At 33.6% G+C, this 12629-nt stretch overlaps 1 protein-coding gene across 1 annotated transcript; it reads left to right on the forward strand.

The window, feature by feature from the left end:
* The first annotated feature begins 10119 nt into the window (after nucleotides 1-10119).
* Nucleotides 10120-11256, forward strand: LOC136342530 (jerky protein homolog-like). Its single transcript, XM_066288434.1, has 2 exons — nucleotides 10120-10367; nucleotides 10430-11256. The coding sequence occupies exons 1-2, from the start codon at nucleotides 10317-10319 to the stop codon at nucleotides 11210-11212; spliced, it is 834 nt and encodes a 277-aa protein (XP_066144531.1). The 5' UTR covers nucleotides 10120-10316; the 3' UTR covers nucleotides 11213-11256.
* The last annotated feature ends 1373 nt before the right edge of the window (nucleotides 11257-12629 follow it).

A 12629-nucleotide genomic window follows, 5' to 3' on the forward strand; every position in this document is an offset into this window, starting at 1 on the left:
TATTAAATTAAACGAATCTCCACAACTGCTGATTATGATGCGTGTGCGAGAGTGCGATAAGAGTCTTCTGAAATTATTCGCAAGATAAATGACCCGAATCTTAGTTACCAACGAACATTTTACGGACGATAACTTCACATACACTTAAAACAAATGTCTTAATTTATAAGGGAAAATTGCCTCTCGCGAACTTAATAAACTTCTTCAGCTGTGGTTGGACCTCACTAACAATGGAGTCAAATTCAGAGCGCAACAAGTTTTCCAAAGCATTTCCACGAATCAACCTTTCAACTCCAACAGAGATTTGTTACACAGGCTTTATTAGTTCTGCCCGAACAGTTTCCTTTATTTGACAAACAGAAGTTGCGACAATTAGACCTTTAAATGGGCTCAATGACTAGACCAGACGAGGGCGATTGGGTTTTCAGTTGTGCGTGCATTCTACTGGAAAATAATTTATTTTCATTTCACAGCTGGGGTATTAATATTTAATATTAAATTGGTCCCATTATAGGCTTTTAGTGAGATCTATTAAATTATTGGAGAATGGAGCGTTTCATGGGAAAGAGTGAAGCAGGGTCCCTCGAACCACATTTTTTCATTTCTCTAAGTCGTCTCTATCGGAAACCGTTGAAATTGTCCCTAAACGGACTTAACCAGATTTCCTCAGAGACGAACAAAATTATATGCATAACAAGACCCTCAGAATCGAATATTTTACGGCGCAAATTTTCAAATTCCTTGAGAACATTTACTGAAATGAAATCTAATAAATTTGGAGGCAAGAAGTAGTGGTAATTTGGAGAGAATTTCCCGTTCTAATTTCTGTTCCAACTTCTGCATATCTCCCAATAAGTATTATACAGTGAGGACTGAAGTTAGGAAGAAATGTCACATGCAAAAGATGTAGGGTTTCATTCGACCTGTTTTAATGCTCAACTTTCATTCATACAAGGTGCTTCATAACGATGCAGCAACTTAGTCGTACATTTTTGTAACGGGACACCCTGTAATCCGCTTGGAATTTTACGTAGAACTAAAAAAGGTGATAATACACGGACTGGTACATTAAAAAAGTCGACCACTGAGTCACTGTGTTTCTGTGAGATACCCAATGTAAATAAAAGTTACACCTTTCGAATGAAAACCCAAAACGGTTGTAGTTAAAATTTTTTATAACATTTAAAATGTTAAAAATGAGCGGAGAGGCGAGAGACTGTAAGTTCTCACTGCACAATAGAATTCAAATCTCACCAATATCTCACGTTTTTGCACTATATGGCTTATCTCTGCATGTCCACACAACTGCCCGGGCCCTAATATCCCAACTTCATCATAATATTCCATTATCTACTCGTTACTGCATGGCTTAAACATACTGCTTGTTGACAATATTATTAATTAGGTTTTCACTTATATTGTGAGTATTATTAAAATTACACAGAACTCGTAAATAATTCTCATCGTTCGACTTGGAAAAACCGAGTAATTAGAGACCTTGTTGTAAAAAAATTACAATAAAAACATTGCTTGCAGGTGCTGACGATTCTTATACTTTTTTTTATTACGTGTCGGCTTACGTCGCGCGGGGAGCTTCCATATACACTGCAGTTACTTACCAAGTCTCCTCAAAAGTGATATATGTATGTATTTTTTGTCCAAGAACTTGCCTCACACTTTAACTTTCTTCTTATCTTACCTAACACTGCATTTAGTGCAAATAATATTTGTATATCTCATTCAAAATATTCCCATTCGAAAGAATGATCAAAATAAGTTCCCATGTCGATAATAGCAAATTCTCGTTTTTTTTTATTATTTCATTTAGAGATGAAGGCAAGGAATAAGTTCGGGAATAAGTCAACAGAAATATCTACAAATTGTATAAAATACCAATATCCATTCGTCTAGAATGGACGATAACGATAATACTGAGAAAATGTATACCCGAAAACAGGAATATATAGGGCGTTCGGATTTTAATTGTGACACTTGAAATCCGTAGTATTCGATATCAAAAATAATTCTAATTTGCTAAGCGTGTAAACTATATTTGAAATATGCTTTGTTAAGGAAATATTTTGACAAGTTAATTTTTGCCATGAGTAGGGCGTGTATGAGCCAGTTTCAAAAATTCGTTAGTAGGTGTTTTTTACTCGAAAACAGTGCACCATACAGGAAAATGTAAAAAGTTTTTTTTCCTACAAATTGAATAAGAAATCCAACGCTGATTTATATAATATTTTATGAGGAAGCAGCGATATACCAGTATTTCATTTAAAAATATCCAGTGATGTGATAGTACGGACACCATTGACACATCTAAAAACATGTTTTCCATTGCAAAAAAGCGACATCGATGGCAATTAGCACCTACCGTATTTCATTGAAATATCTTCAGTCGTATAAAAAAAAATTGTTTCTTTTAAACCGAATTGTAACACCGTGTATTTCGGTAACGAAGCATTTTTCGAATAGTTAGTATCCTGACTACAGAACCTCTGATATAAGTGTACCGACAATAGTTATCTTCGAAACAGTGAGAGTTGCGCGATCGGTTAAATGGGAAAAAAGTTTTTACTGAGAAATCATTACTCGGGTTTCAACAACTTTCCGGTTTTTTTTAGATAAACTAAAGGCTTGCAACTGCTACTTAAATCGAATTTGTTTTTGTTGGAAGATAACAGGGACTTCTAGAATGTCGATCCTTACGAAATTTCTCATACGTGCAGTAATATGTAACATGTATATCTTCGCATGAAGCACTCCTATCGAAGGACAATGTATGTTTCCATGAGCGAATAGAAGAGTAAGTGTACCTGCATAGATTTGAAAGGTAAAGTGAGTACGTGGGAATCGAATTATCTACATATATCAGAACGTTTCAAAACCGGAACCAAATTCAAATTTATTTATTCTATGTTTTATACTGGAGGTAAATTTACCCAGGAAGAAACAACAAAAAACCACCAGGTGCCAGATCGAGGGGTAGATTTTGGCTGATTACTTTTTGTACCGCAAAATGACTTGACCATAAAAATTACTCAAACTACATATCTTAAAATGCTACAAAAATACCTCTAGTGTTAAACATTTTCACAATGCCTTGAAATATTTCAATGTAGATACCTTGAAAAGCCCTAAAAATATCGTAAATGTTTGGCTAGATTCATCAGTTTAGTTTCTACACTATATAACGTAGCCGAGTGCGTTAATGTTCCATCTGCCTATTCTATTTTGGTATCTATATAGAGTGTATCTTCTGAAAAAGCTTGATCGATTCACGATATCAATGAAGTGAGGTAGGTAATCGTTGCTCTTTTTGGAAATAATTTAGTCATCTATATACTTTGCTCGCGGGTTTTAATGGTTTTTGTAATTTTGGCAAAAAAAAACTTTAAGTGCATTCTTGAAAATTATGTTTAAAATGTGAACAAAATCTAAAAAATATATCATTCTCTTATTCTTGAATTCCCACTCGAATGGCATTTGCAAAATTTTTCCAAGCTTTCTTTACATTTCGAGCAATTACACTCGTAGTTATAATCATCGTACTTTTTTGAAAACCTCCATATTTAACACATAATGAGCAAAAATATAAAAGTAATTGTTGCAGATTAAATTTATTAACTACATACTTATTAATTTGTTATATAATTAAGGTGTTTTTAGCTGTCTGACAGCAGCTTCCCCTTCACACTATTGTCCCAAAAGGTCAATGTTAAGAAATTCGAAGTGATGTTGAGAATTGAAACAGATGAATTATTGCCAATTCATTAACCTACTTAGCGAACTAATTATTCAACTCCTTAAGATATTTTATACGAACCAATCTAAAAACAGCAGAATTATCTACAATTTAAGAGGAGTTTATAAAAACCTAGATTTGGCGCTTCTGAGCAGATATATTTTCATTATTTGTCTTTTTGTTTCCCTCACCATTTGTTTCGACATTTCGCATGAGTTTGTTCTCCGTTTAATTTTATATTTGATTAAGTTCACAATTTATATTGTTCAATATCCAACCCTTGATCTCATCTTTCTGAACATAAATTTGAGATATTGAAATTTAGACTAAATCCTCTTAAAACCATCACAGCCCTAAATCTCCTCTTTTAGCATTCTAAACTTAGCTCTTAACTTTTTTTTATAAAAGCGCCTTTACCCGTAATAAATTTTCCATTTCTAATTCTTATCGGGTTTTCTTGACGTCAATGTCAACAACAGAAAAGGAAGAAAAGGTGATTTTCTTAATGTACCTACTAAAGTAAGTTTTTCTAAGGATGGTACATAGTTAAAACAAGATTCTAGTCAGATTAGTTCCACGAGTGACTGAAATTTTTCTTTTGACTCTCCATTATCTCATCTCAACCTCATTTTTCTGTAAAGACACTTGGGAGATGGGAATTTGAAGTAAATCCTTTTTCGACGACCTTTTACTAAATCTCCTCTCGTGCAATTCCATCTTACAATATTTATTATAAAACTAACTATATTTCACAGGTAGATATTTAATGTGCCTCTGTCTCTGATGCAATCGAATTCAGGTTTAAAAATGATCAGTCTGCGTAGTGATTTATGTAACACATTCTATGCATGACCAAAACCATTCTAGGGAAAGACTGCTAAACTAATGGTAAAACTTAAGGAACTGCACAGAAATCATAAACTTCTAAGTTCTCGAGCAAACCGAATTACGTCCAGTAAAATTGTTTCAAGTTTGGGGTTTTGAGACAATTTTTCATTATTACATATTTCTACTGAGGTTCTGAGCGCAATAACGTATCAATAAACATATTAAATTTTGCCTCAAAATCGTTTTATATTTTCTTGTATTTTATTTGGAAATAACGCCTGACCCACAAGTAAAGGTTGTCAGAAGGATTACAAAATAGTACTGCTTTAAAACTAGTTGAAAATAACATTTACCATTCACTAAATGCTCAGAAGAAAACCTCTTTTAACGTTTCGGTGACAAATCTGTCACTATCTCAAGATATATTATAATCTAGGAAAAAAATATTAGAAAAAAAAACGAAACAAAAAAACATGATTAAAGAGTATAAATTGTGAATATGTGAAATATCTGAAAAACTGAAAATTCCTATGCCCAATACTTTCTTTTCAGGCGTCGAGTGCATGAAGAATTATTTCTAATGTAATAAAATATATTTAATAATGCTTTACTTCGAAATTCTTAAAATACTGTCTTTTTCTTAATTTTTCCCTCAGGATTTAACACCTCATTCAAGCGGTAAAAAACCGAACGATCCATCGGCTTAGAGGACTTTTCAAGGACGCAGCTTGTTGCTTATTTCGCCCTTGCGCCGAATCCTCAATCCTCTCTGGCAGTTTTTCAGTAAAAAAAATTGTGTCTTGGAATAAAAGGCCTTCCACACGAAAAGTCCGAAAATGAATGGCCTCGACGAGATTCCGGAGCTTCGCATTAAAATTTAAAAATTCCCTTTACCAGCAAAGTAACGGCCCTTTGTTCGAGCTGCCCGAATACTGAGCCTATACCCCTCGTCATGGGGTTAAATTTCTGGCCCTTTTCACTTTGGTTTATTTGATGCGGTCAGAAACTCACCTCTTGACTTAGTCAATCTTTGACTTCATCAAAGAAACCGGAAAGTACTTATTAATTAAAAAATTAATTTATTTCCGCAGACGTAATACTGCAAACTTACCTATTTAACTCCTAACAAAAATCCAAAAAAATAATAAAATAAAACAAAAAAAAATCACTACCGCAAAAACCACATCGCTTCCGTCTCTTGAAGCTCCCATTCCGGACTCCGGTAGCGACACTCTTCTAGCTCCGAACGGTTCCGAACCGCTCAAGTTCCCGATCAGCGGAACACTAACTTGAAGTCCGACTCGTATCCTCGCAATATAACTCGCTCACTCGCGAGCGGCTCGAAGAGACCGTGCGCACTCGCTCTCTTCCGCTGTTACGTCAATAATAGTTCCGTCTCTGTCTGGCCGATTACGGAATCCACCCCCGCAATCGCGGAAGTTTTTTTCTGCACGTCGCGGCGATGAGAGTGTGAGCACGCAATGTTGCCGGATTGGTCCGTTGGTCGTATCGTATCGACGAGCGATGGTAAAATGTCGCGGTGACATTCTTTTGTCTTTTGCCGGGTAACTATGATTTATGGGTCGAATCGAGTGCGCCTTTTTTTTCATTGGTGATATTTTGATACCGAGCTCGAGGGGTGAAAAAATGTTGAAATTAAAATGTGAATGAAGATATTTAGTTGATTTCGTAGTATGTCAATTTTACATAACTTCAAGTGCGATGATACCCGCTTCTATAAAGCATTTACATGGTATTTCATGATAACACACACTAGTCATTACTTGTAGGTAAGTGACAATGAGGAACTGAAATGATATGTTACGAATGTTCAGAAATTTGTACGATGAAGTTGCCGTTCTTGAAGTTTTAAATTTATATTTTACCCGAAAATTTTAGAAGGCATGAAAAATTACATCAGCAAGTGATTTCGACCGACCCAGGGTATATTATTTTATTACCTAAACGTTCTCCTTCCAAGTAATTAAAAAAAAAACACACACTTTTTCAGTTCGCACTGTTTCAAAAATTGAAAAAACGGTGTTGAAACACCGCTTCCACCAGACAAACAAAACAACCGCACAATGCGGCACAGTAACGCTAACTTAGGAAGTCATGACTGCATATTTGTAAGACACAGCAACTGCATAAAATTAAGTAATCGACTTAAGTATTTAGACGCGGATCTTGGATGGTGCTTTAATATTATTACGTAGAAGTGGCTAGAGTTTAGAGAACCTGTTATAAATAAATTGGTAATTTAGACATAACTGGCATCTCCAATGTACTAAAGTTCCTATATAGGGTGGCCGTTTTCCGAGCTCAACCATGAGAATCGCGGTAATCATAAAAGACACGAAGTTGGGTTATACTGGAACGACGTTGCATAAAAAATAATATATTTTTTTACAATTGCAGGTTTCTTTCGAATACCTCTGAAAGTCATTACAACGCCATATTGTTGAATTTAAAATAATAGATCTTTGCCTAAAATTAACCGACTTCATATCTTTTATGATTGGTCTTTTATGGTATGCCTAGATCCCCATAGTTGAGCTTCAGAAACGGGCGCCCTATATTGTATATATACATATTCTACTTTTCGGTTCTCGAACCTTCGCATACCATACATCGCTTATTTTAATCATTACTACTTATGTGGCGTTATAACTATTCCTATTAAAGCGAACTTACCACTGTAAGATATTAATGTATCCGTAATTGATATATTATAACTTATTGATTCAGGTTAGAATCTGAATCGATAAGTGTATTAATGAAAGCAATTAATAATAATCGAGACGATTTAACACGTGAGAGAAGCGAGCTCGTTAATAAAGTTGACATTTATTAATGGCCCATTAATATACGAGTTAGTAAGAATATTATTCCGCCGATTGCAGGTGTTGGCCATAGTTCATAGAGAAAATGTAATTTTGGATTGAACTGTTTTTTAATTAGGATTTTTCGGGATTTTTAGGATAGGTTTAATTAGGATACTACATATATAAGGCAGATTACTGTTGCACGCAGTGTGGCGAAACGAAGAGCGAAGCCATAAGTTTTGTAATTTGGATTAATGCTTGATGAGCCCATCGAACCGTGTATTTTATCCAATTTTTTGTTAAATATGCATTATCCAACGCATGCCCCTAATATTTTAACGTCTACTTGACTTTTCTTTAATCACTCCTGTTATTAAAATTAAATAAAAATAATAAAATCGTATTATCAGTATTTTCATATTCAAATAAACGAAAATTGCCTTTTTTCTTTACTAACAAGAGAACGTAAAGCTCACTGACAAAACCAATATAATGAGTATTGTGTATAAAAATTCCATAAATCTCCCTTTGATTTTTTTAACGAAATACTCGAAAGGAAAGAAATAACAAAAATAAAATGACGTCCTCATTTTGCACCACCTGAGAATATTTTTTACATGAAACTTATAAGGTCACAAGAGGACTATAGTTACAAAATACTCTTCACTATATAGTGTTGCAAAAGCGAGCGAGGCACATTTAGAAAAATTTATTTAATATATATAATTGATATATTTTGAAAGTTACAGCAGGTATTAAATGCAAAAACCGTCTGCAAAAATCATCATAATTTATCATTTTTTTGGCTGTCACCAAAAACTGGAACAAAAACTTACTTTTTACTTTCTTCTAACATGAATGGTTTTCGTTTTATAGTTCTCATAAAAGTAAACATAAGTCTTGTCAAAAAAATAAATAATCAAATATTTTTTATTGCTTAACTTGCTAAACCAATAGAATTTTACGAAATAATGTCTTATGAACTCTGAATTTATAGTGATTTTATAACTTAATTATCGAAGCGTTACAGTAACGGAGGGAATCGATTTATTTTTCTTTATTTGGAAAATTAAATTTGTATTTGAGAAATTGTATTGCTAGTCCTATGATACTTCCTATCAAAATTTTTGCTAAAATACTATTGAATTTGACAGGTATCAACATTTGACAGAAATAACATTCAAAACTGTTAACAATATGGTAATTATAAATATATATATAATGGCCCTAAGAAAAAATATTTCCGCATTAAAAATTTTTGTTCCTCACTAATAAGGAAAGTTAAAAATGTTTACTCCTAAACACCAGCGAAAAAGTAAAACTTTGTGCGCGCGAGTAGAAAAATATTTTTGAAACGGACTCATGCCTCTGTATTTGCCGTGTGTTAATAGTTATTTAGCTAACAATTGAGATAAAAAGTTACATTAAATTCGTACATGCAGATGGTAAGACAACTACTATATTACGCTCGTAGGAAAAGTAACTGAAGTTGTAATTTCTATAGAGCAATGGCTCAATTAGGAGGTTTTGGATATTCATTATTTCGAAAAAGACAAAGTTTGTACCGTATTGTTGCGGCTGGCGGGCGACCGCCGCAAATAAAAGACTCTAGCAAAAAAGGGTTTATCGTGGTACGCCCGACCGAGTGATTTACTGCTTCCTATTATGTATGTGGAATATTCTGATATGTGTGTTTATTTCGATGTTTGCATCTTTGTAAGAAAATTCTGGAATCTTTTAGTCATAGTATTTTTAGCTACATAAGGAGGCCATTGATAAGAGGGAGCTTAGTTGAAGCCTATTATAGCCGTAACAATAAGGTAACTGTATACTGGAATTATTCAAACCCCAAAGTCGCAACAATATACAGCAGACGCTCGATAACGTAAATATGGGATAACTAAAACTTGCGCTAATGTAAACACATACTTCGTTCTATAGCATCAAACGGAACACGCGATAATGTAAACAATGTATACGCTCGATGACGTAAACAACTTTTTGCGACGGTGAATCGCCGATTTATGTTGGGGATTCACCTTTGCAAGAAAGTACGACAAACCTGGCAAACCAAGCCAGTCGTAGATGGTGTTTAGAACACGTTTATACATACGTTATAACAACCAATACATTGCATGCGTTAATACATTTTTACGATCATGGCATCCATGTCGTATAAAAGAAAATGTTTAAAATTAAGTGAGAAAGTGAAAATTATAGAAGAAGTTTCATTAGGCGCTGGAGTAACACAATTAGCAAAAAAATATGGTGTATCAAAAGCAACAATTTGCAAAATTAAGCGCATGAAAAGACAACTTTTACAAAGAACGTGCAATACATTTGGAGGACCGGGAAATAGAAGAACTTTAAAAAATGCAAAGGCACCCAAAATGGAAAATTCTCTGTATAAGTGGTTTTTACAACAGCGGGAAAATCATGTTCCAATTAGTGGCGAAATACTTAAAGAGAGAGCTAAATTGTTAAATCAAAAACTGAAAGAAACTGAAAATTTCGTTGCTAGTGATGGCTGGCTGCAACGATTCAAAGGAAGATATGGAATTCGACTGTTATCTATATCTGGTGAAAAATTATCAGCACAACCACAATTAGTACAACCATTTAAAGAAAAATTGATAAAAATCATTAAAGAGTTAGATTTAAGAATGGAACAAATTTACAACGCAGATGAAAGTGGTCTTTATTGGAAAATGTTACCAGAGAAAACTTACGCTGCATTATATGAAAAATCTGCTCCGGGTATAAAAACAGAAAAACAACGAATAACGTTTTTGGCCTGTACTAATGCTAATGGTTCACACAAGATAAAACCATTGGTAATAGGAAAAGCACAAAATCCACGATCATTTAAAAATTTTAAAGTTCCTGTTGATTATGACTGTTCAAAAACCGCCTGGATGACTAGCGGTATATTCCTGAAATGGTTTCATAAGCGCTTTGTTCCTCAGGTATAACAATAAACAAACACAAATGATCTGTGCATAATTTAAAGATGTTTTTCAATTTGTAGGTAAAAAATTTCCTAAAAGAACAGAAGCTTCCAATAAAAGCGTTATTACTATTGGATAATGCACCATGTCATCCTCCAGAACAACAACTGAGGAGCAGAGATGGGTCAATTTTTGTTATGTACATGCCTCCTAACGTAACATCAATAATTCAACCAATGGACCAGAATATAATAAGACTAACAAAACTGTACTATCGAAAGTTTTTACTTTCATCTGTTTTGTCTAAGAATCCTCAAAACATATCTGATGCTTTAAAAAAAGTAACATTAAGAGAAGCTGTCACAGATTTACATATGGCCTGGAGTGAACTTAATCAGGAAACTATTGCAAAATGTTGGAATAAGCTGTTTAGTACCAATGATGAAGATAATGAAGAAGAGAATGTTCCCTTAAGTGTAATTAGAGAACGTTTGCTATCCAGCGTTGACTCTATTGTCAATAGTGCATCATTGGATGTTGTTAATTTATTGAAAGTAGTGAATCCTAACACTGTTTGTACCTCAGCTGATATTAATATTTGGAACGAGGACAAACTAACGAATGATGCTACTAAAGATGAGAACAGTGAGAATGATGAAGACGATTCCATTGAAGCAAAAAGTTTGGTGACTGATGCCCAAGCTGTACATATATTTAATGAAGCTTTAGATTGGGCTGAAAGAAAAGAAGTGTCATACGCGGATATTTTAGTTCTTCGTAAATTACGGGCTCAGGCATTGGAAGATAATGCTAATCGCAAATTTACGCAGACTAAAATTGCTGATTATTTTTCTTCTAATTAATAACTACTTATTACTACAATAAAAGAATATTTGTTAATTTTTTATAGGTATGTTAGTATTAAACGTTTCTTTCAATAAATCTTTGAATTTTTAAATTACGTTCGCTAATGGAAACATTTCGATAATGTGAACCACACTTGGTTTTAATTAGTTCACATTATCGAACGTCTGCTGTATTTGATTTTCCGCCGGAATAAGCAACATGCCACGAGAATGACGATTTCATTTGCATGTTAGTTCGCGTCAATTTTTCCCTAAGGCCCAGTAAAATCCTGGAACTTTATTTGGAACTAAAATTAAAGTTGCAGATTTGATACACATTTCATTATTTATCTATCAAAATCTCCAGTGTAACTGCAGGCGGAGTTTAAACTAAAACTCTACCGGAAAAAGGAGGTACGATTTTGACGTAGAAGATAACTTCCCGAAACTACTACCAGAAAGAGAGGATATGCTAATGTTGCATTAATTATGTACACATCCAAAGAATTTTTTGATTAAAAATTGCATTATATTATACATTGTTTTGAATTTTATTCAAGCATCGTAATTACCCTTGGTAAATTTGGTAACGGTGCTTAAAATAAGTTAAAATTTCTCATTAAACTAGGTCCGATTCTCTAAATTTAAGATTATATAGGATATGAGTAAGTTAAAAGGCTCTGTAACTTAAATGCATTACTTTATATTTTTTTCTTACTTGAAGTAATACTTTCTTAATATTTTTTACGAGTTTATTCCATTTAGTTTCTCTAAGTAACTAGGTAAGTAATTGAAACGAAAATGGAACTATCAGGCATTATTTGGTAGCTGTTTCTTGTTACAAGTAACTATTCAGTAATATTTCATAGAAATACCTTTAATTTTGTGGTACTAACTCAAATTCAATTCAAGTTTAACTGAAATCAAAATTTAGTTGTTGGAATACATGCAAATTTTCAATGAATTACTTAGAAATGGAATACAAGAGTCCAGAAACAGACTAATAAGGTATGCCTTAAAAGTCTTGAAAGTAAGTTTAGTAAGGAGGTTTTAAGTAACGTTCGGCTTACTTCAGGCTAATTCTCTAAGTGGGCAATTTAAGGTAAATTTAAGTGGAACAAGAATACATTATTGGATATTTTTTTCGTAATCAAACTAATGCCTAAGTAACCTGTGAAATAATGTCTATCACGACGTCATGAAACACATTGTTATGGGAGATGAGATTTGGATCTATGCATAACACCCGGAAACGACCGACCTTAAGTCACTCAAAAATTAAAATTATATTGACAGTTTTCTTTCGTTATCGCTATTCTGTGCATTATGAATTTCTTCTACCACTGAAAACTGTTAACAAGAAATATTATTTGAGCGTTATGAGTGGTTTGCGTGAAGCTCTTCGTCTCGAGAGGCTAGAATTATGGGCAGGCCA

The sequence above is a fragment of the Euwallacea fornicatus genome, chromosome 12 (genome assembly GCF_040115645.1).
Source record: "Euwallacea fornicatus isolate EFF26 chromosome 12, ASM4011564v1, whole genome shotgun sequence".
Classification (NCBI taxonomy): Eukaryota; Metazoa; Arthropoda; class Insecta; order Coleoptera; family Curculionidae; genus Euwallacea; species Euwallacea fornicatus.